The 24,966-nt window shown below is 46.1% G+C and overlaps 1 protein-coding gene across 1 annotated transcript; it reads right to left on the bottom strand.

Moving 5' to 3' along the window:
- Nucleotides 1–1,920: 1,920 nt before the first annotated feature.
- Nucleotides 1,921–23,656, bottom strand: LOC133115406 (apoptosis facilitator Bcl-2-like protein 14). The gene is made up of 7 exons (XM_061225305.1): nucleotides 23,360–23,656; nucleotides 22,251–22,416; nucleotides 21,006–21,610; nucleotides 20,728–20,820; nucleotides 19,918–19,991; nucleotides 6,043–6,297; nucleotides 1,921–4,252 (listed from the first exon to the last, which is right to left on the bottom strand). The coding sequence occupies exons 2-7, from the start codon at nucleotides 22,412–22,414 to the stop codon at nucleotides 4,211–4,213; spliced, it is 1,233 nt and encodes a 410-aa protein (XP_061081289.1). The 5' UTR covers nucleotides 22,415–22,416; nucleotides 23,360–23,656; the 3' UTR covers nucleotides 1,921–4,210.
- Between the last annotated feature and the right edge of the window lie 1,310 nt (nucleotides 23,657–24,966).

Genomic DNA, 24,966 nt, shown 5'->3' with positions numbered 1-24,966 from the left:
TCATGGATAAAAACAAATAGTTTGACCATATTAAAGGCCATTCAAGTCATCAACGGTGTTCTGCAGGTATAGGTGTAGAGCAATCCCTGCCATGGTACACCAACATAATACTAATATTTACAGGCTTGTTTCAATCTGAGAAGAAGAATAACATGAAGTATGATTTAACTAAATATGATTAAAATGATTAATTAAATTAATTAAAATGATGATAATACACATTGTTGCTTTCTCACCAGCTCTGGTGCATGTTACTTATCCAGTCACTTCATGTTAGTCTTTTTCTGAATTAATACAGATAATACAAACTCAACAACGACATAAGAAAAAATATCTTTATTTAAATTAAATCTTTTAAAACAATAGAGGGGTCAGAACGATGTCACAATGTGACGTGAGAAGAATGTTCACATGTTCACAAGAGCTTTTGGAAACTAAATGAATTAATTATTGTCTGGAGTACTTGCATCAATACAATATTATGTAAATACATTCTTTCAAACCATCTGTTGCAACATAATGTTAGCTAACTAGATAAGTTAGCGATTTGGCTATATATATTTAGCTAGGGGGGCATATTATATTAAAGAGACACAGCATTCAAATAATTTATTTCTTGTTGTGACTAATGTTCGTTAGTTAGTTTGCTAGCTATCCAGTCAGTAGTCTTCAATTTAGTCAGCTAACACTAACGTTAGCTAACGTCAGCTTTTGATGCACATTTTGAAGGCAGCAAAACGGGAAAGACGGTTTTGGTAAAAACGGTATCTTGATAAAAGCAGACTGACTGTGCGTGGTGGCACTGGGGTGGCCAATCAGATATTAGGGGTGACACCGGCCACCCCTTTAGAACCGCCCTTGTTTGATGTTATTTAATGATGACATTTAAATTATATTTCAACCATAACGTTATCATTCAACATATTCAATATTTCGACCTGTCACACTGACAAGAGCAATATAAAGTGCACAAACAAACTGCACCATACAACCTTGCAAGCTGTCCTAGTGATTCTAGCTTTTTTGCCGCACATTTGGCTGTCTTGCTATCTTCGTAAAAACAGACTTACTGACAAAACAGTCAATACTGTGCAAATCAGATCGGTGCTTCTGACAGGTGCGCTTTTGATGCACATTTGGAAGGCGGCGGTCTTGGTAAAAACGGTATCTTGGTAAAAGCAGACTATGTGCGTGGTGGCACTGGGGTGGCCCATCACCCCTTTAGAACCGCCCTTGGATGTGTAGCACACAAAAGTGAAGATCTCATAGTGACCTGTTAGGCGAACATTTTCTTACTTGAACACTGTGAAAAGACGGCAGGCTCTGTCGCATTTGTCACGGTCAGCTTTCCAAAACAGCGCACGAGAACACTGAACCGTATAATAATGCTTTATATTACGCGTTATATTCATAGACTGTGGGAAGCATAAACAGTGTTGTGGTTTGAGGTTGTTTGTTGCGATTCCTCTCTTGACCGTTAGGAGTCCCATTACCCATTGTACCTTTAAGCTTCGCCGTTGGTGCTGGCCACATCAAGCTATAGCTAGTTATCTAATCTAGCTAGACATGTGTTAGCCACGAAGGTTCTGATGAAAATATAACCGTTGTCATCCAAGATCACGCCCAGTATAACAGTTAGCTAACTAAGGTTAGAGCTAGCGGCTACGTTGCGCAAGAGCTACAGTCTTAAGTGGAGAGTACTAGCCTATAGTCTGTGTCATCTACTGCCTGCTCACGATACCAATGTAAGTATAACACAAAGGAGTAAAAAAGTGTGGCTGCAATGTGGGTTGACAAAAGCTCTCCTTCGGACAAAGGGTGTGAGTTTTCGGAGGATTATGAATATGAAAGCGGACAGGTTAAAATACAAAGCAGGTGTTCCAACTTATTGCAAAGAAAAAGAATGAGTGACACAGGTGACAATGTTACAAAAGTGACATTTATACAACAGATCCATTATTAATGCACAAACTACAGTAATTCACATATTATAGGCACACATTCCAAAACCAAGTTAAATGTATAGCACATGGTGTTTTAAATAAGAGTAATATTTCACAATTGTAGCGATTACTAAAATAATTAAATATTTAAAATACATTATTTGTTTTCACTCTGCAATATGTCCTCTTTCTGCTTAGAAAAATATGGAAAATAAACGAATTTGTATACATTAGAAATTGAACCAGTGTCAGTATTCACCAGTTAGAAATATTAAGCCAAACAAACTTTTCTGGTAGATCTTCAATGACATACAAAAGAGGTTGATGTTATGTACAGCAATGGATAAAGCCATTGAAATGATCCCTTTAGCCCTTAAGCCTTCTGATAGTGATCTCACCATGTGACCAGGAATGACATCATTACTCCAAGGCCACGCAGACAGGATTTTGCTGCACAGACCATAAACATAAGCCATACAGAGTGTAAACATAAACCATGGGAGGCACTGAGCATTCTCCTTCACAATGCTCACCTGACATATGACAAAAGCAAGCAAATAAGACAGAATCATAATAAAAAAAATAACTGAAAGCAATGCTGTGTAATAAACTGACACAGAGCCTTCTAGAGTGGACAAGCTTAACACGTGGTTTGCCCAACACAGCTGCTGGTCTCATTTAAAATAAATAGAAATGATATGTAAACATCTGTACAGTGATGAATGTGTGGATTCACAGTATAAACTCCTCTCTCTCTGTGACCCTGGACCACGAGGCGCAGTGTGCCTGTTCAACAGAGGGAACAATCCAGGAGGCCGGATGGCTAGAGGACTGTTTGGCTTTGGCAGGGATCACTGTGTGACTGCAGTGCAGGAGAGGTCTGGTCTCCTGCAGTGTGCAAGTCACAGTGACGGGTGGGATTATCTGGTGGGAATGTCAGGGGGGTGTCCTGTGAGGAAATCGGGAATCTCTCAACCTCAGCAGTTCACCCTCTCACAGACCTTCTGGTTTTCATTTTGGGCAGAGTCTACAGTGAGCTTCTGTGAGTAAAGGAATGTTCCCAGGCATCATTTACACGCTTCCGGTGCTCAGCTCCAAAGCTTTAGTGTCCATGTGCTCCCAGACACACTGGCCCCCTAGTGGTAAAGCAGCAGCATGGCACCTGCCTGTGCACTCCACTAAACCAGGCGGGTACACCCCTGACTCAGCCCTGCTGGCTTTAACTGCTACTCTGCAGATAATTAAACAATTAGAGCTGTTGAATACACTGTTAATTACCTTGCATCTGAGCACATGGCTGCTGGTAGTGTAGTAGTTAAGGTACATGGCTGGGACCCACAAGGTCGGTGGTTCTAATCCCGGTGTAGCCACAATAAGATCCGCACAGCCGTTGGGCCCTTGAGCAAGGCCCTTAACCCTGAATTGCTCCAGGGGAGGATTGTCTCCTGCTTAGTCTAATCAACTGTACGTCGCTCTGGATAAGAGCGTCTGCCAAATGCCAATAATGTAATGTAATGTAATGTCTCAGTGTAGGGGTTGCCATGGAGCTGTGCCCCACCACCCTCTGAAATGCAGATGTGTGTTCAGGACTATGTTTGCTATGTTTGCAGCTAATAGTTACTGCTGAATGATTTTAATTGATAAACGTTTGATTTAGTGTGCCACCAACGCTTTTTTAACACAAACAGATGCGACTTAGGTCTAACAATGCCAGCTAGCTGATTTGTTGCTTTCCTGTGATTTATTTTTAAAGGCAAGAACTTTTTTAGCTCGCCACACACTACGTTTTCAAAATGTTAGCTAATGTTAGCGAATGTTTGTTTCATACAGAAATAAATTAACATTCAGACCCCTCCACATGTACAAGAGCCACGATCAAAAACGCCCTAAATACATTTTCTAATAAAATACTGGTACAGGAATGTGGCAAATGTGCACAAAGACAGAGACTGCCCCTGGGGGTATTTTGTACATTTTCCAAATTAAACATCTTACATATTGTGCCTTTAACCGGAAGAAATGGTTATTTCCTCATAGACATAGAAAGCAAAGACAAGACTTCTGAATAAACAGAGTCAAGCTATACTTAGACATAACTACGGACACTTCTGCCAAGAATCTTCAATTAATACTGCAAATAAAGCAGCATACATGTACAGCAGGGAGATTATACCCCATCCGACTCACTCTACAGTACAGTACTACCGTACAGTAGTGGTCAGTTATTCCCTTGTCCAGTAACTGTAATGCCTTCACATTCACACGTGTCAGTCGTACTCCGAAACGTCCTCTAATTTGAGTATATTGTCCTGCAGAGAAAGAGAAATGACACAATCAATGATGAATGATGAGTCGGTACAGAGATTCCAGCAAAAGGGAAACACCTTTAAAATATATCTGATCCAATCACCACATCAGCCAGACTGTAACAGGTTTTTATTTTGATGGCCAAAACCCTCCATTTTTTAACACCCAACACTAATCCCTCCTACCATGCTATACAGTGCTACGTGCACTACTGTCCTATCCAAATCCTCACTATTAAACCTATCTGAATTTCCAAAGCCAAGTAACCAATTTGTTAAACACTCTTCAAATTTGCAGGGCTCTTCAAAACAGAAGCGGAACCCAGAACAAAAAAAGGTTTTCAGGAACTAACCAACACAAAGAAAAAAACAAACTAGGTCCCTAAACTTCTCTATTTTCTCATTTCTAATTTCTAATTTCTATATTCCAACTGAATGCTTCTCGAGAATAAAAGCAATTCAGTCCGAAACTCTCTATCTGACTGTCTACCTTAATACCTTACCGGCTCTGTGTACGTGTTAAACTGAAACACCAAAGCTCAGAGCAGTGCCAGAAAGAGACTTAAATAGCTCTTCAAGCAGGTGACTGCAATCAGCCATGCTTATACCTGCATTCCACATGCGGGAGGCATGCTGAGCTAAGCCGCCAAGCCCTCTAGAGGTCTAGATTGGTAAATACAGGAATTTTCAGGAGTAGACAGTGAGAAACCATGACAGTTACATGAGATCAGATCTATCTACAAGTTCTCTGTTTGTGGCCAATCCAGCACTGGAAACTGTACTTCCCTCGCAGGTGTTTCAGTGGACCTGGTGTACGTGGATAAGAGTGTCTGCTAAATGCCTGTAATGTGATGTAAAATGGTAAACAAAAAATGGGGCGACATTGCCTCAGGCGGTAAGAGCAGTTGTCTGGTGGTTGAAGGGTCGTCGGTTTGATCCTGAGCAAGACAACAAACCCCCTAAATGCTCCTGACGAGCTGGTCGGTGCCTCGCCATTGGTGTGTGAGTGTGTGTAGGAATGAGTGAATGAGAAGCATCAATTGTACAGCGCTTTGGATTAAAGCCCTATATAAATGCCAAGCAAAATGGTTGGCATTTAAATAGCGCCTTTATCCAAAGTCCTGTACAATTTATGCTTCTCATTCACCCAAGGGAGTGTGGGAGTATGTGGTGTGGGGTGGTGTGTGGTGTGTGGTGTGATGTGGGTGTGTGGTGTAGTGTAATCTAGTGTAGTGCAGTGTAATGTAGTGTAGTGTAATGTAGTGTAGTGCAGTGTAACGTAGTGTAGTATACTGTAATGTAGTGTAGTATACTGTAGTGTAATGTAGTGTAGTGTAGTGTAATGTAATGAAGTGTAGTGTAGTGTACTGTAGTGTAGTCTGGTGTAGTGTAATGTAGTGTAGTGTAGTGTAATGTAATGTAATATAATGTAGTGTAATGTAGTGTAGTGTAATGTAATGTAGTGTAGTGTAGTGTAATGTAGTGTAGTGTAGTGTAGTGTACTGTAGTGTAGTCTGGTGTAGTGTAATGTAGTGTAATGTAGTGTAGTGTAATGTAATGTAGTGTAGTGTAATGTAATGTAGTGTAGTGTAGTGTAGTGTACTGTAGTGTAGTCTGGTGTAGTGTAATGTAGTGTAGTGTAGTGTAGTGTAATGTAATGTAGTGTAGTGTAATGTAGTGTAGTGTAGTGTACTGTAGTGTAGTCTGGTGTAGTGTAATGTAGTGTAGTGTAGTGTAGTGTAATGAGATGGAATGTGATGTACTGTGATGTGATGAAAGCTCAACGCTCTTACCCATCCTCCGTGGCTCTTCAACCAGGGGTTGAACTTCTCAATGTAGTGCTCGGCGTACCCCTGGATTCTCTGTGTCCCTGTCGCCGTGATGACGTGGCGTGAGACCTCCATTGTCATGACGAGGCGTGACAGGGTGGGGCTGGCGGGGGCAGGGTCCAGCAGACAGGTCTGCCTGTCGAACGTGTCCACCAGGTTGGCGAAAGAAGGGTAGGACATATTGGCCAGGGAGGAACGCAAGACAGGATTGGCCTGGATCTGTGGGAGACAGAGGGAGAGGAAGAGAGGGAGAGAGAGAGAGAGAGAGGGGGAGAGAGAGGGAGGCAGAGAAGGAGAGAGGGAGAGAGAAAGGCAGAGAAGGAGAGATGGAGAAAGAGAGAGGGAGAGACAGCCAGAGAGAGAGAGAGATTGACATTGAAAATATACTTTTAGAATAAAAACTGCTTCTTCTGTACCAGCGATCATCAAATCTGGACATTGAATCCAAATCGGGCCCTGGTTTTCTTTTCTCCCAGGTAATTAGCTTAACAGTTAGTGCTACTGATCACCACATTTCCACACATCCAGGAAAATCAGCAGTTCTCAGACCTGGAGGACCACGATCCCTGCTCTATCCAATCACACTGAAGAAAAGCAAGAAAACAGCAAACAAACAAAAACAATATTGCAATGAAAAAAATTTAAAAAACACAGAGGACAATAAAGTTTGAATTTACAAAAAAATAAAAGGCGAAAGAACAACAACAAAAACAAAACTGAGCTTAAAACGCGAACCATAAAGTGCCATCATAATTGACTGTACACCGAGCGCCCCCCATGCATTATGTGTGGATGAAGCCCTTCGTGTTCTCCACCTGTCTTTACAGTTTTTTACAATGGTTTTCACACTTGTCTCAATACCATGTCCACTTTTTCAAAACACTTAACACATTGACCATATCATTAGACCATGTGAACTAAACTGTGGATATTTTTGCATTGCTTTCATACTTAAGGCATTCAATCACCACTTCTTCCAAAATTCATGAATACCTCTCTCAGTCAGTGTTCACTACCAGCAAACGTTTGTACAAATACGGCAAATTTTGCAGACATTTAGATACTCAGTTCAACAGTTAACTTTCAGTTCAAAACCCAATAAAATTCTGATCATTGTGGAAGGAAATATGCTGCATTTTGGCAGAAAAATGAAACTATATGCTTGAAATATGTAAGACAGATCATTCTGATTTGAGCAGAAAGTTTATTCAAGTTTATTCCATTTTTTTGTTTGCAGCCTTGTTACCATCTATACAAAAGTGATCATACTTGCATTGAAATGTGCATATATATAGGATAAATATAGATGTAGTTGTCACAGAAGAGATTTTTCCACTATTACTGCTGTATATGTACTGTTGAAACACCTGGCTGTCATTTCAGTGAACAACCAACCCAGATGTTTGTTGTTTGTGCCCCGTTACCACATATACAAAAGGGGCCACCTTTGGATTGGTATTTGCATTCTTTAGCCTTGGTGGGGAAAATGGATGCAGCCAGAGGCAGAGGAAGAAGACATCGCGGAAGAGCAAGAACAGTTGTGTCTGATGAAATCAGAGTCACAGTCATTGATCATGTGATAAATCATGGTCTGTCCCTGAGGGAAGCAGGTTGAGGGTTCAACCAAACTTGCCTAGATCCACTGTGGCTTCAATAGTGAGGATGTTCAGGCAAACCAGCAGGTACTATACAGTATTTACTGAAGGAGTTAAATTGATGTGTATATTACAGCAGTACTGTGATTTGAGGAGTCTCCAGAAAAAGCAGATGTATCAGTGCACATTTGTCTTTAACTCACTACAGGACCCAGCAGTTACCTCACACAGTCTTACAGGGGGAAGGGGAATAATGTTTACGCCTCAACAGGAGGATGCAATAGTTGGGATGGTCATTGCCAACAACAGCATCCGGCTAAGAGAAATATGCAACAACATAATCGGAGACAACAACATATTTCCAAACATTGACAGTGTAAGCACTACAACCATTTCAAGAGTGCTACAGAAATATCAGATCAGGATGAAACAGTTGTACACTGTCCCCTTTGACAGGAACTCTGAGGGTGTCAATGAACTCAGGTACCAATATGAAGTTTATGAAGGCATATGTGAAGGTTTAGGACCACCACCCACATGGACAGATGTCACTTCTAGATGCAATGGCTGCTGGGTGTATGGACATAACAGTGGAACACATCCAGGGCTGGATAAGGCACGCAAAGAGATGTTTTCCTCGGTGTATAGCAAGAGATAATATTCGGAGTGATGTTGATGAAAATCTATGGCCAAATGCAGAGGACAGGATGGATGGGCCAGGCCAACAGTAGACTTCTGATACCGATAGGCAGACAATATATGTGCAAATTACTGTATATAGTGAAAATATTGCTTTTTGGTATGCATTTGTTATTGAGTAATTGATTGTATTGTATTTGTCTTTTCTGAATTACAGTATATTGCACTGTGAGAACAAACATCAAAATACTGTAAACCCTCTGAAGAATACTGTTGCTTTTGTGATTTGCTTTATCATATATTGTTTTACATTACACGGTAAAAATTGTTATTCTGGGTTTCCAAAATAGTAAAACATTCATTCATTTACAGTTTACTGTAAATTTACCACACTCAGTCATGACATCTATTGTGAGAGGCAAACCAACAAATCAAAAGTTTCTTTAGCTGCTTGGCTTGAAATATTTGTGGTGCAAAAATAGAGGAAAGGGAAACACATAATATATGTATTTAGCAATGCTCCAAGTTGTTTGTGTTTTGTAGTTCATTGAACATTGAGTGACAAAGTAGTCTTATGGGAGAAAGCATGCGCTATAGTCATGGCAGCATGAGTCACTTTTGGGTGAAATATGAAGTGTTTTGGTTGAAGTGCATTTTGCACCAAAGGTTAACTGATGTGCTCAGGTGTGTGTTTCAAAAGCACACCGTGTGAGGAGTTTTGAAAAAGAGGACATGGTATTGAAACAAGTGTGAAAACGATTGTAAAAAACTGTAATATGTCCCTCCACCCAAAGCAGGGAGATAACGTCCCCTTCATCATCAAAACCGGCTCCACAACACCCAGACAAAATGGCACACAAACTAGCAAGGATCGCTCTGTGATTTCAACATGAAACACACTCAGCACACCACCGTCTGCTCAGCAGTGGTAACAATGTTCCTGCCAAGTCATGTTACAAACAATGACCGCAGGCGCACTCTGCTGGAGAAACTATGCAATGACACTTTCACTTTTAATAGCCTGAAGGGTTTCCTGCATCATCCACCTGGGATTTAGTCTTGCTTATCGGCTGAAATACACACCGATAATGATACCTCTGTGATAGGCTAATGAAAAAGTCATCCGGGCTCTAGTGGGGCAATAGAGAAACATAAAAACATGTCTTATCAGAAACTGGGTATGTCATAGTTGTTTGCTTTTAAGGATTATTGGGCCTATTTTCATGTTTCTTTTTCTGCACGATGGACTTGCACGAGTGCCACATCAGATTCAACAACTGTTCCATCCAGGAGAGCTGCACTGGATGCATTTCATTTGCATATGCAAATACAGACCCATCGAATATACCACAGCACCTCTCCATAGAAATTGAATGGAATGCATTGCTTACACGATTCATATGACAGGTCAGGACAACTCTTAAATGTTCCGACCGAAGAATGTTCCGATTCATGTGGAGTAACACTCTAATAGAGACGAGACGGCTTGGAGGAGGCGTGTGGAGTTACACTCTAATAGAGAGGGCTTGGAGGACGCGTGTGGAGTACCGCTCTAATAGAGACAGCTTGGAGGAGGCGTGTGGAGTAACACTCTAATAGAGATGGCTTGGAGGAGGCGTGTGGAGTTACACTCTAATAGAGACGAGACGGCTTGGAGGAGGCGTGTGGAGTTACACTCTAATAGAGACGAGACGGCTTACATTATTGGCATTTGGCAGACGCTCTTATCCAGAGCGACGTACAGTTGATTAGACTAACCAGGAGACAATCCTCCCTTGGAGCAATGCAGGGTTAAGGGCCTTGCTCAAGGGCCCAACGGCTGTGCAGATCTATTTGTGGCTTGACCAGGGATCGAACCGCTGACCTTGCGTGTCCCAGTCATTTAACTTAACCACTACGCTACAGGCCGCTTGGAGGAGGCGTGTGGAGTAACGCTCTAATAGAGACGACTTGGAGGAGGCGTGTGGAGTAACACTCTAATAGAGACGGCTTGGAGGAGGCGTGGGGAGTAACGCTCTAATAGAGATGGCTTGGAGGAGGCGTGTGGAGTAATGCTCTAATAGAGAGGGCTTGGAGGAGGCGTGTGGAGTAACAGTCTAATAGAGACGGCTTGGAGGAGGCATGTGGAGTAACGCTCTAATAGAGACGAGACGGCTTGGAGGAGGCATGTGGAGTAATGCTCTAATAGAGACAGCGTGGAGGAGGCATGTGGAGTAACGCTCTAATAGAGATGAGACAGCTTGGAGGAGGCATGGGGAGTAACGCTGTAATAGAGACGGCTTGGAGGAAGCATGTGGAGTTACAATCGAATAGAGACAAGACGGCTTGGAGGAGGCGTGTGGAGTAACGCTCTAATAGAGACGGCTTGGAGGAGGCGTGGGGAGTAACGCTCTAATAGAGACGGCTTGGAGGAGGCGTGGGGAGTAACGCTCTAATAGAGACGAGACGGCTTGGAGGAGGCGTGTGGAGTAACGCTCTAATAGAGACGGCTTGGAGGAGGCGTGTGGAGTAACACTCAAATAGAGACGGCTTGGAGGAGGCGTGTGGAGTAACGCTCTAATAGAGTCGGCTTGGAGGAGGCATGTGGAGTAACGCTCTAATAGAGACGAGACAGCTTGGAGGAGGCGTGTGGAGTAACGCTCTAATAGAGATGGCTTGGAGGAGGCGTGTGGAGTAACGCTCTAATAGAGACGAGACGGCTTGGAGGAGGCATGTGGAGTAACGCTCTAATAGAGAGGGCTTGGAGGAGGCGTGCGGAGTAACAGTCTAATAGAGACGAGACGGCTTGGAGGAGGCGTGTGGAGTAACGCTCTAATAGAGACGGCTTGGAGGAGGCGTGGGGAGTAACGCTCTAATAGAGACGAGACAGCTTGGAGGAGGCGTGTGGAGTAACGCTCTAATAGAGACGGCTTGGAGGAGGCGTTTGGAGTAACGCTCTAAAAGAGAGGGCTTGGAGGAGGCGTGTGGAGTAATGCTCTAATAGAGATGGCTTGGAGGAGGCGTGGGGAGTAACGCTCTAATAGAGACGAGACGGCTTGGAGGAGGCGTGTGGAGTAACGCTCTAATAGAGACGGCTTGGAGGAGGCGTGTGGAGTAACAGTCTAATAGAGACGAGACGGCTTGGAGGAGGCGTGTGGAGTAACGCTCTAATAGAGACGGCTTGGCGGAGGCGTGTGGAGTAACAGTCTAATAGAGACGGCTTGGAGGAGGCGTGTGGAGTAACGCTCTAATAGAGACTAGACGGCTTGGAGGAGGCGTGTGGAGTAACACTCTAATAGAGACTAGACGGCTTGGAGGAGGCGTGTGGAGTAACGCACCAATAGAGACGGTTTGGAGGAGGCGTGTGGAGTAACACTCTCATAGAGACGGCTTGGAGGAGGCGTGTGGAGTAACACTCTACTAGAGACTAGACGGCTTGGAGGAGGCGTGTCCCTCTCAGGGTCACAAGATCCCACTGGGCCACCGAGGGACAGGGCCATAAGGCGGTGTATCCCCAGCTAGCACTGTATCCCCAGCTAGCACTAATTGGATTAGATAGGGTATAATTGGCCACCAAATTGGGAGAATAAAAATTATTTACATAAAATTAGACTTTCTGTTCTGCAAAAGGTATAATAGGCCAACCTGTGTACAAAAATACAGTTGATACTATAATGTCTCTGTCAGGGTGGGAGGTAATACCCCTGGTCACCACCTGAGGGCTGAGGATCATTGATTACACCTGATCCTCATTTACTTCAGGGGAATTACCTCCCGGGAGACTATTTAAGCCCAGTCCTGACTTCCTTTCAGTGCTTGTGTATCAACTGTTCGCTCTTGTACCAAGCCGGTAAAAGCACAGGGTAGACTCTTACTCTATGAGTCAGGTATTGTGCTGGTGGTATTGTGTTTCTATTACGGGTAAGGTTGGCGTGCAGTTGGTCGCTCTATTTCACTGGCGCCTTCCTTTAAGGTTCTTTGTTTTTTTTATGTTAGACTCGTGTAGAGTCGTGGGTAGAGGGACGGTGTCTCCGGTAATTGTATTTTTGTTTGTCTTTTCTTCCCGAGCTGCGTCTCGTGGGTTTTATTTTATCGTGCATAGCATTTTTACGGTAGGTTGTATTTTCTTTTCGGGATTGCCTCAGTCCACTACAATCACTGAGGGTTTACAAGCACTAACTTTGGTTTGTTATTTCGCCCAGTTTTGTAAAGGGTTGTTTTATTTTCTCCTCAGCCAGTTTTTGGGCTTCATTTCTGTTTATTGTGGTGGCTCGACCAGGGATCGGTACACCACTGGGGTGAACCGGCCCGTGCGCCGGCGCCAAGAGCTGGGGAAGCTGATTCACTCTGAATATTTTCCCTTGTCCTACCTAAGAGAACGGCACCTTGGAGAGAGACCGGGAGGAGAATCAGCACCATGGCCAGCAACCCCCGGGGCGAGATGGGTGCGGTCGCATTCGCGTTCACGTGAATGAACATTTTAATTAAACAGGCACAGCTGAACCGAGTTCGGGAAGGAGAAGCGGCGTCTACAAAAGGAGCCTAAAAACGCAGCCCGGGGCTCATGACGGAGGAGGAGAGATCCGGAGCCAGAGCACACGCATAGGTTGGCTAAACCTGGACGGAGCTAACGAACTGCGAGAGAGCCCATGCACACTGAGGAAACCCCCACGGACGAACCCTCAAAAGTCTCGGATTCACGTGAGCAGACCATTAAAACAACACGCTCGCTAACCTCTCTCTCTCTAAGACTAGACGGCGTCAAAGACGGACGACTAGGCGAGGAAGGACGGCTTCAGCGGCCAGGGCACCGCCGGGACAGAACGAACTAAAGGCGGATTCAAGACGGACGAACGTGGCTACATGAATGCCAGTTTCTTTAGAGTTTTTTCCAACATCGTTTGGACACTTATTTTTTTCAGTTTTTTTTCTTTTTTGTTTTTGTTCAAGAAAAGAAAGCACGTCTCTCTCTACCAGCGGGTCACTGCATATGGTGGAGAATGCGGGCAGTCTGATCCGAGCTACCACGAGAGAGAGACCCAAAACAAAAATAAATCCAGACCCGCCAGACCATGGAGGAAGCGATAAACGCCCTACTGCGCTCCCAAGGCGCCCTGCAGAAAGCCGTGGCAGAACTGTGCCAGAAGACGGGGTCGGTGACACCCGCCAGAGCTCCAAAGGATGTGCTACTAAAGCAAACGCCGGACGACGAGGTCAAGGCCTACCTGGAGACCTTTGAGCGGACGGCCCACTTAGAGAAATGGCCCCACGAAGCCTGGGGCTCTATCCTGGCACCATTCCTCAGCGGAGAGGCCCAGAAAGCTTACCGAGGCCTACCCCCTGCCGAGGCCCATGTCTACCCCACCCTGAAGGCTACCATCCTAGCCCAGTATGGGTACAGCCTGCCAGCCTGAGCACAGAGGTTCCATCAGTGGACCTATGACCCCGCCCTCCCGGCGAGGGCCCAGGTGATGGCCCTGGGGCGGTTGACCAAGAGCTGGTTTGTGGAGGGCGACGGACCGGCCCTCCTCCACCGGGTGGTGTTGGACCGCTGTGCCCGGAGCCTGGCCCCAGAAATTAAAAAGTACGTGGCCCAACAGGGGCCCCGGACCATTGATGGCCTCGTCAACCTCCTCGAGAACCACCAGGTGGCCCAGGAGATGATCCGAGCGACGAGAACGGACAGCCCCCGAAGACCTCCAGCGGCGGTCCGACCGGAGCCTCGGACCAGACCCCAGTGGAAGGAGGATGCCCGGACGGAGATGGGCCGAAGGAGGGAGATGAGGCGGTGCTTCACCTGCGGCCAGGAGGGCCATCTAAGCCGGGACTGCCCCAGCAGGGAGGAGTCCATGGCCACCGCTCCAGAGAGTGGCAGACCCTGCCACTACCTCACCACATGCTGGGCCCACCAGGGCACGGCAGCCCCAAGACTACCCATCAGGATCGGGGGCCAAGACGCCGAGGCCCTGCTGGACTCCGGGAGCGCCATTACGCTGGTGAGACACACCCTAGCTGGAGAGAGACGAAGTGAAACAATCGCAGTCACCTGTATACATGGCGATGTGCGACACTACCCCACCGCCAAGGTAACAATAACCACCCCTAGGGGGCAATTCACGGGGAAGGTGGGCGTGGTGGAAAACTTGCCGGTGGCAGTGCTGTTGGGGCGAGATTGCCTGCTGTTCCGGAGCTACTGGGATGAGAGGCCTACACCGGGGAGGGCCGCTGCCAACCCCCCATCCCGCCGTCGGGGTCACCGGGGGCCACACCCGGTCTGGGTAGCCCCGTCCGGGGAGAGTGACGGAGAGGAGACCACAACCCCAGCCGGGAGACGACCCACAGCGCGACCCCACACGGGAACCACGGACACCGCCCAGGAGGGCCCGACCCGACAGCAACCCCTGGGGCCCGAATCCAGCAGCACCGGGGAATTTTCTGAGTTCCAACCCGAGACAGAAAGGGCCCCAACCGAGTTTGGCGCCACCCAACTACAAGACCCCAACCTTGCCCAGGCCTGGAAGGCTGCAGTGTATATCGAGGGCGTCCCACAAGACGGGGTGAGTAGACCGGCCAGAATGGCTTCCTGTATCGTGTCTGCAGGATCAACAATGAGAAAGTGGAGCAGCTGCTGATACCCCAGACTCACACCTCCAAGGTACTGTATCTTGCCCACACCCACCTGTTGGGGGCGCACCTTGGGCGCGAGAAGACGCAGGAGAGGATTGTGGCCCGATTCTACTGGCCGGGCGTCAAGAGGGCCGTAGAGGACTACTGCCGGCAGTGTGCGCCGTGCCAACTGCACAGCCCGAAGGTAACCTATCGCAACCCCCTGATACCCCTCCCCATCATAGATGTGCCATTTTGCAGGATTGCCATGGACATAGTGGGACCCCTACCCAAGTCTAGCCGGGGCCACCGCTACATCCTGGTGATCCTAGACTACGCCACCCGATATCCGGAGGCCGTGCCGTTATGGGCCGCGACAGGAAAAAGTGTCGCGAGAGAACTTTTCCTGCTGTTTAGCCGGGTGGGGATAGCAGAGGAGGTGCTGACTGACCAGGGGTCCTGCTTCATGTCTGGGGTAATGAAGGAAATGTGCAAACTGCTAAAAATTAAACAAATGAGGACGTCGGTCTACCACCCCCAGACGGATGGGCTGGTGGAACAATTCAACAAGACCTTGAAGATGATGATGAGGAAGATGATAACCACCGACGGTAAGGACTGGGATCACCTACTGCTGTATTTAATGTTTGCCATACGTGAGGTCCCCCAGGCATCCACAGGGTACGCCCCCTTCAAGCTACTCTACGGGAGGCGGCCACGAGGGCTCCTGGACCTCGCCAAGGAGGCCTGGGAACAGCAGCCATCCAGACAGCGCTCCCTGGTGGAGCATGTGGTCGACATGGACCAACGGATGGCGCGCATCTGGCCGATGGTCCGGGAGCACATGACCCAGGCCCAGGCAGAGCAGGCCAGGCTGTACAACAGGAATGCCCAGACAAGGTGATGGTCCTGATCCCCATGAGTGAATGTAAGTTTCTGGCCAAATGGCATGGCCCCTACGAGGTGGTGGCCAAAGCTGGGCCCGTCAATTACACCATCCGTCAAGTAGGGAGGAGACACACCCTCCAAAGGTACTATGTCAATCTGTTGAAAAAATGGCATGAAATGTGCATGTACATTATTTACTCTGAATCGCCTTCAGGTTTGTTTTTGTTCCTCCCTCTGTCTCGGGAGAAGGGAAGTATTTAGTTCCGTTTTGTTCAGGGGGAAATTAGTGGCGAACACGTTCGCGTGCGCGCTTTTTGAAGGGTTCTCCTCCTAGTCGCAACTGGCTCTCCGTCACCCCCAACCTCACAATACACAAGCCACCTGGGAGAGACCAGTGACTAGTGTTGGAATGGAAGGGAGGGACTCTTACCCAACCCCCTCTTACCCCTTAGTGTTTCGGCGTCGGGACGAAATCCTGGCCCAGTTAGGTAGGCAGCAGGATGTGCTGTTAGGTCTGGCCGACAGTTTTCGACAACTAGCGAGCAAGTTTCGCTCAGGGCAGGTACAAGAGTCATCTCCAGACCATCAACCACTTCCCACTCCTACCCAACTTGCGGCTCCCTCTTCCTCGGTTACTACACCTATAATCAGGGAGCCCACGTTACAGTTGCCGCTATGGTATGGAGGGGAGGCGGGCAAATGTAAGGGTTTTCTGTCGCAGTGCCTGATATTCTTTAAAGCCCATCCTTCTCGGTTCTCAACTGAGGACTCGCGGGTAGCATTAATTTTATCCTTACTGATCCGCGCCCCGGGGGACCCGTTACGAGTGATTCTCAGTCCCTCATCCAAGAAATGACCAGAGTTTTTGATCACAACATTACGGGTAAAGAGGCCGCGGCCCGCCTAACACAAATGAGGCAGGGAACGCAGAGCGTGGCCGAATTCTCTGTGGTGTTTCAAGCTCTGGCTGGGGAGACGGGGTGGGCGGACGACCCTCTGATAACTCTGTTTACGGGTGCACTATCCGACCCCGTTAGGGATGTTCTCGCTACCCTGGAACCCCCGGAGACTTTAGGGGCACTCATTTCCACCGCCATTCGCATTGATAACCGGGTGCGGGAACGAGATAGAGAGAAGGCCGGTCGTCAGGGCAGAGTCAATTGGCCCAGCCTGCCTCCCCCAGATAGAACTATAAGGGCTGAGGGGAGCCGGGAGACACGCAGAGGGGAGGAGCCGATGCAACTGGGGGTTACCACTCTGGCGCGTGCCCGTAAACGACCCGGGAGAGAGGGGTTGTGTTTCATTTGTCATCGGCCAGGGCATTTTTGCAGAGACTGTCCGGACTTAAAAGCAAAAGAGCAGTCCCACTAGTGGAGCGAAAGTCACTAGTGGGACCGCTCAAGGGTATTAGCTTTCGCACCACAGTACGAATTGAGTTAATTTGGAGAGGAGCCGCCGTTGGGGCAGAAGCCTTTATAGACTCTGGGGCGGTGGATAATTTAATTGACCAGCAGTGGGCTAAAGGGAAGGGACTGCTGTTTCGCTCTATGCCGCAACCCCAGTCGATCACTGCACTAGACGGGGGTCCGTTGGGGACCGGGGTGGTTCGCCAGCGGACAGAGCGGGTGGTTATGCGAATCCCGTTCCAGGGGCACTGGGAGCGCATACATTTTTATGTGGTGGAATCCCCGGCATATCCGATAGTTTTAGGACACGTCTGGCTTATGAAACACCAGCCTCACATGAACTGGGGTAGCCAGAGTAATCCGGTGTCTCGGTGGGGTCCGCAGTGCGCCGCTCACACCGACCGTGGGAATGACATAGGTTCCGAATGGGATGAGGAGGAGTCTAGTGAGCTCCTAAACCCTGGGGTTAGGGCACCCGAGGAGGAGGAGTCGGAAGGGAGCCTGGCGTGGGACCCAGTCTGTGACTGGAGCCTCCCCATAGACGAGGGAGAGGGTAGTGACGTCACAGACAGGGATCTCGATAGCCTAGGACAAATCGCTATCAGTGGGAGGGAGGATCGGATGGTGGGGGCTGTTGCGTTCCCGCTGCCATCTAATGTCCCGCAGTCGTATAGTGACCTGGCGGAGGTTTTTAGTAAACAACGGGCTACTGTGTTACCTCCCCACCGTTCATACGACTGTGCTATAGAGTTGCATCCTGGTACAGCTCCGCCCCGGGGTGCGCTCTATTCGTTGTCAGTACCTGAGAGCAGGGCTATGAAAGAATACATTCAAGATGCCCTAACCAACGGGTTCATCTGACCGTCATCATCACCGGCAGGGGCGGGATTCTTTTTTGTCAAAAAAAAGGACGGGAGCCTAAGGCCCTGCATCGATTACAGAGGTCTGAATGCGATCACTGTAAAGAATAGGTACCCCCTGCCGTTGATGAACTCAGCATTCGAGCGCCTGCGAACAGCGTCATTCTTCACCAAATTAGACCTCCGTAATGCGTACAATCTGGTACGCATACGGGAAGGCGATGAATGGAAAACAGCCTTCAACACACACTCTGGTCATTATGAATACCTGGTTATGCCGTTTGGTCTCACTAACGCCCCCGCAGTGTTTCAGGCGCTCGTTAATAATGTGCTTCGGGACATGCTGGAGAGATTTGTTTTCGTTTATTTAGACGATATTCTGATCTTTTCCGCCACACTCTCGGAGCACATTCAGCATGTTAAGAAGGTACTGACACGCCTATTAGAGGCTCGCCTTTTTGTGAAGGCAGAAAAGTGCGTGTTTCACGCAAGTTCGGTAACGTTCCTCGGTTTTATTGTTTCCGCCGGCCGAGAATCGACTCTAAATCGCCTTCGGGTTTGTTTTTGTTCCTCCCTTTGTCTCGGGAGAAGGGAAGTATTTAGTTCCATTTTGTTCAGGGGGAAATTAGTGGCGAACACGTTCGCGTGCGCGCTTTTTGAAGGGTTCTCCTCCTAGTCGCAAGTGGCTCTCCGTCACCCCCAACCTCACAGTCTCTTGTTTTGATCAGTTAAAATATCACTTCAGGAACATATCTCCAGGAACATGTACATATAAGACATTAAAATGCATGTTTTAAAAATGTGCATTCAATTACAAATGTTTCTTCAGCAAAGACATTGTGTAGAAAATGGTTCGTAAAACATCTGGTTTTTAATTTTTTAATTATTTTAATTCAATGTGTTGATTATATATATGTTTTTATCCCAAAGTCTATCCTTTAGTCACACTTGCACACATATGCAAATGTTCAGGTAAATTGAGGTCCTGTTTAAACTGATCAAAACAGGCAAAGGCATTCTTGTATGAAGTCAATGTTTTGTAAATTAGCTGAGTTGAATAACACTTTTTGGGCATTTTTTTGGGTCTGACCACACCCAACTTTGGCATTGTATAATTTTTTAATAAATGATCATTTTGCTTGTGGCTTGTGACAGAACATTGTGCCAGTGTACATGTTGTCAGGTTTTAAACATCCACTTGTCAGTCTAAACAATAAGTCTAATAAATACCTGATAACGTGCTCACTGTGAGTATAAAGGACATTCAGGCAAAGTTTGAGCAAAATTGAGTAGTCACCCCCCATATTTCTGGTTGATTTTACACAGAATGACTTTTCACAAGATGGCATAATTTTTCACAAGATAGATTAACAGATGATGTCAGGTTATGTCAAATGACATATAATTGTCACGCTTTTGTTGGCAAATTTTATGACAGTAACATCTGACAGTAAGGAGAGATAGATATTTTGAATTCATATTTAATTGTTAATTGTCAATAATAAATGCTATATTACTGTTATTGTTGTTTTTCAGTGCTGTTACTGGTCGATTGTTGGCAATACGTATACTGAGACATGTCATTTGAAAGAGAAATGAAGCGATAATAGTTCATAGTTATATCACTGTAATTTATGTTGTTATGTTTGATACTGCTTTTTTTGTGTATTGTTACTATGATTGATTGTTGCTGTGTTGTCGTCACTACGCTTTGGCAATATATATTTTGTAATATGTTGTGCCAATAAAGCATTTGCACTTGAAAGAGAAGAGAGTGAGACAGAGTCAGACAGAGAGTGAGAAAGAGATGGATTACAACACAAAAGCATAGCACTACAGGACAGAACGAGGCCCAGTGGATCATACCTTGACGTTGATGGCATCTCCCTGCATCTGCAGAGCCTGGACCAACTGCTGCACAATACTCTCCTTGTCAGGGGCTGGAACAGGAAAGAGACATTATTAGTTATACGGCACCATCATCACATTATCTAAGTAAGTGCATCTGGCGTTTAACAGACATTCTCATACAAACACCGCCTGTTTTGACATCTGGATATTTACTGAAGCGCTTCAGCCGAACGAAGGTTACAACAGCAGCAGCCTGAGCAACGGTTGGAGAGATGGGTTTGTAACGTAAACCAACAACCTTTAAGTTTTAACCTTTAACCTGTAGCTCCCATTACACAGCCGTTACATTGCAGTTTCTCACAGGTTACGCATGAGACAAATGACACAGCAATGCAGATGTTTGAGACTAGCCCGTTTTAATTCTTTTAAAATGTTTTTTTTCTTGGTTTCTGATGTTTTCCCATTTTCCTCCCAATTTACTGGCCAATTTTACCCTGTTTATGATAAATCCCCATGTACTGCTGAGGAAACACTGCTACAACCCTGCCCCCTGGTGGTCTGAATGAGAACAGCACGCCATCTTCAAGCCGGGCCGTCTCTAGCCCCGGGGCGTGATTCCGAGGCGGTCAGGGACACTTGTATGTGGCTAGCCTGCCCCCGTCCTCAGAGCGGTTGCTCAGTTTGAGGTTTTAAGCCCCTGCCTTAAAAGCTGCTCCAGGAGATCACCCAGATACTGCCGGGCAGTGAATGGCACCACAGGCAGCATTGTGAATGATTACTGATGGACACAGGACCAGAGGACTGGCAGGAGGTTCATCTCGTCACCTGAACTGGCTGGTCGGTGGTCTTTCCTCTTCAAACTCTGGGCAAATTTGTCGACTTTGTCCGCCACTTCTTCAAAGAACTCGGGAGTGTGGCCTACAGCGAGGGAGAGAGAGGGGAGTGAGAAAAAAGCAAGACAGAGACATTTATTTCTGTTAAATTCAGCGTCAAAATGTGTCAATTGTGCGTTAAAATGTGCAGAAACACACACATGCACATCCCCGCACGCACACACCTATCCACCCCCACACACACACACACACACACACACACACACTTACCTGGTGACATCAGTGACTCCACGGGATCAGTCTGGATCACCAGTGAAGTGGGTCTTTTGGGATTTGATGGATCCTTCTTAGATAACTTCATCTTACGCAATAAAGAGGCAAAGGACGACTTAAATTTCTTCTTTTTCTTCTTCTTCTTCTTGTTTTCCTCCTCGGAATCGCTCATATCCTCAGAGGAAGATGAAGATGGTGACACCACTTCCTCTTGGGGGCTGCCGACCATCCTCTCCTGGTCTCTCCGCAGACGTGATTTGAAGGAACGAGATTTCTTGTGCTTCTTTATCAGGTCTTTTAAACTGTATTTCTTCTCCTCCTCTGAGCTGCTCTGCAAATCCAGTGAGTCCCTATCACCCTCAGCTCTGCGGCGGCCATCTTTATCACCCTCAGCTCCATGGAGGCCATCTTTATCACCCTCAGCTCTGCGGCGGCCATCTTTATCACCCCCAGCTCTGCGGCGGCCATCTTTATCACCCTCAGCTCTGCGGCGGCCATCTTTATCACCCTCAGCTCTGCAGAGGCCATTTTGATCAGCCTCAGCTCTGCGGCGGCCATTTTGATCACCCTCGGTTATGCAGTGGCCATCTTTAGAACTTGCACTGCATGGTGGTGTTGGGGTCAGAACAGAATAACAGTCACGGATTTCAGCATACAATAACAATCTCATGTTTATTAAAGTCAGAGTAGAAGAACAATCACATATTTATTATAGTCAAAGTGGAATAAGAATGACATCTTTATTGAAATCAAAGTAGAATAACAATCCCATGTTTATTTAAGTCAGTGTAGAATAACAATCACATCTTTATTATAGTCAAAGGAGAATAACAATCTCATGTTTATTAAAAGAATAGAATAACAGTAACAATCAAAATCTGAAAGAAGTCGAAGGCATTGATTTAGGGTTCGTTTTATGAGTCCGATATGGATGAAATGTATGCGGTTAGAGTAAATGCGCTCAGTGCTGAACAGACGAGCGAGGAGAAGAAAATACACTCAGAAATAAAGTGACAGTAGAGGTACATTTTTGTTCTTCAAGGATCAAATTTTCCAAATGTACTCTGAAAGTACAGTAATGTTCTCTTTAGGTAGAAACAAGTATGTTTTTTTAATTATATATTGCTGGCCAGGCGTACAATTTTATGTACCTATAGGGTACCGCCCCACAAACAAGCATTTGTACCTTTATTTCTGAGAGTTTAGCATACAGAGGCAGGCTGGATTTAGGGTGAACTTCACCGGAATTTGTTATGGTCCCAGTACGTCCCTCCGACCCTCCCGGGACGCTGACCCGGGGGGACGGCCGCAGAGCGCCTGAGGAACGCTCCCAGCACCAGCCGGGTTTCGGACCTGATCTCCAGGAGGGAGATGGAGGGGGCAGGAGAGGCCGGCCGTGCAGACATGACTGACAGACAGAAGGCAATGGACCAATGAACACCAGCGCAGGGCTGTACATCGCTCTGGACAAAAGAGTCTGCTAAATAAAATGTGATGCACAAATGCAATGCTGTAGTCAATAGCGACCGAGCAGCTATGAACACAACCTGGTGTACGATTCAAAGGTGGAAATTCTGGCCCATCGACATTCCAGTCATTCTGCGTGCCTGAGCATGAAACTCTCAGCGCAAGTGACTCGGTTTTACAGTGCCTTCAACTGTTGGTTTCATTGGGATATATTGACAATGGATATATTTATGACTGAGTGCTAATGGATTCCTTTAAAGAAATTGAAATGAGTGTAGATGGTAGGTACACTCAAAAATAAAGAGACAGTAGAGGTTAATTTCTGTTCTTCAGGGTCTAATTTCCGAAATGGACCCTGAAAGTACAGTTATGTTCTCTTCGGGTACAAACGACTACATTTTCCAAGCAAAAAAGGTACAAATTAGTTACATATTGCTGGCTAGGTGTAAAATGTTATGTACTTATATATAGGGTACTGCCCTAGCAACAAGCATTTGTCCCTCTATTTCCAAGAGTGCATAGAGCATTGTAAAAATGCAAAAAAATTCATGTGTAAAATTCCCCCTGATGTAGGATGAACAGGTAGACAAAATTATCTCATTAGAATATTACTTAACCTACCGTATCAGACATTTACATGGTCAATATTCTCAAGGGATTTCAAATAAAAGCTTTGGAAAAAGCCAGAAAGTCACTTAATTAAACCTGAACATTGCAGGTAGAAACGACTTTCTGTGGCTGAGCGTAAATGTTCAGGAATAACAGTGTCAGGTCTCAGAATTGCAGACAAGCAAGACGAAATTTGACCTCTTCAGAAAAACAAAATATTAAAAATTAAATGTTCTGTAAATATCTCTCTGAGAGCTGATTAAGAAGTGTCCTACCTTGTAACAGTAGCTCTCTGCCGCTCTAACTCCAGAGACTGTAGTCAGATCCTGAGTTATCTTCGCCTATCTGTGCTCCTTTCAGCGCGGCGATTCTCCGCACGCACCTTAGACAATAAACTAAGAGCTAATCTTACAGACTATCAACATTTAACATCCGACCTCGCATATGGTAATGACTTATGACTATGCTACGTAAATAACCATTTCCGTGTCGGTGTAGTTTAAAGCCTATTTTATTTCTCTCCTCGTGAATAGGTCTTCCTGATGCTATTTCCCCTTCTTAGCGCTCACTCATTCGCCCCTTCTTTCGCATTCTGTTCATTAGGGATTCGAAAGTTACGCGTCACATGTTTCGCATTTGATTTTAGCATGTGTGCCTGGTTTCAAGGGGAACCGAATCGGGGTTGTCGTTCCCACGGCGTTCATACTAGAGCACATGAAGATGGGAGGTCGTACAAGTAGTTTTTGGCGTCAACGCCAGAAAAGCGGCGAGCATTCCCGTCGTGGATCTACACTCAGTGAGCACTTTATTAGGTATTTATTAGACTTATTTTTTTAGACTTGTAGCCTATCCACTTGGTGTTATAATGCGTTGTGTATTCGGAGATACTCTACTGAATACCACTATTGTAATGTGTGGTTATTTGCGTTACTTTCACCTTCCTAATCATCTTTGACCACTCTGGCCTTCTCCTCTGACATTGCTCATTAACAAGGCGTTTCTGTCTTTCACCATTCTTCGCAAACTCTAGACACTAGAGTGCGTGAAAATCCCAGGAGATCAGCAGTTTCTGAAATACTCAAACCACTCAAACCTCAAACCACTGCCACCAACACTCATTCCGTGGTTAAAGTCTCTTAGATCACATTTTTTTCCCCATTCTGATGGTTGATGTGAACATGAACTGAAGCTCTAGACCTGTATCTACACGATTGTATGTATTGCACTGCTGCCACACAATTGGCTGATTAGATAATCACATGAATGAGTAGGTGTAATAAAGTAAAAATGTTCCTAATAATGTGCTCGGCAAGTGTATATTACTGCCTGTATTGCCAGAAATGAAATATGCCACACATGGTAAGCTTGTTAAAACTCGCGTGTGAGGTCATTGGGTCGATCATTGGCTCAGGAGGTAAGAGCAGTCGTCTGGCAGTCGGAGGGTTGCTGGTTCAATCCCGCCCTGTCAAAGTGTCCCTGAGCAAGACACCTAACACCCAAATGCTCCTGACAAGCTGGTTGGTGTCTTGCATGGCAGCCAATCGGCATGAGTGTGTGTGAACGGGTGAATGAGAGGCATCAAAAGTACAGCGCTGTGGATAAAGGCGCTATACATTTACTATCACATTGCCATGCCTTATAGGTGAAAAATGTGTTTTTCAAGTACCAGAATGTATGCAGTTATGTATGATAGTTTACAGCACAATCACATCTAGGGTACCTGCTGAAGCTGTAAGGAATGGCCACACAAACACTGTCAAACATGCCCCAGCCAGTTTTCCATCAAGCAAGCGGGGTGATTTCATAATTATAATAAAATCTTTTAATATTATAACCATCAGCTGAAAACGGCATTTCCAGAGCCGGTATGCCAGTAATGCTG

This window comes from Conger conger, chromosome 16, assembly GCF_963514075.1.
Source record: "Conger conger chromosome 16, fConCon1.1, whole genome shotgun sequence".
NCBI classification, from domain to species: Eukaryota; Metazoa; Chordata; class Actinopteri; order Anguilliformes; family Congridae; genus Conger; species Conger conger.
This window is presented reverse-complemented; position numbering and strand designations above follow the sequence as displayed.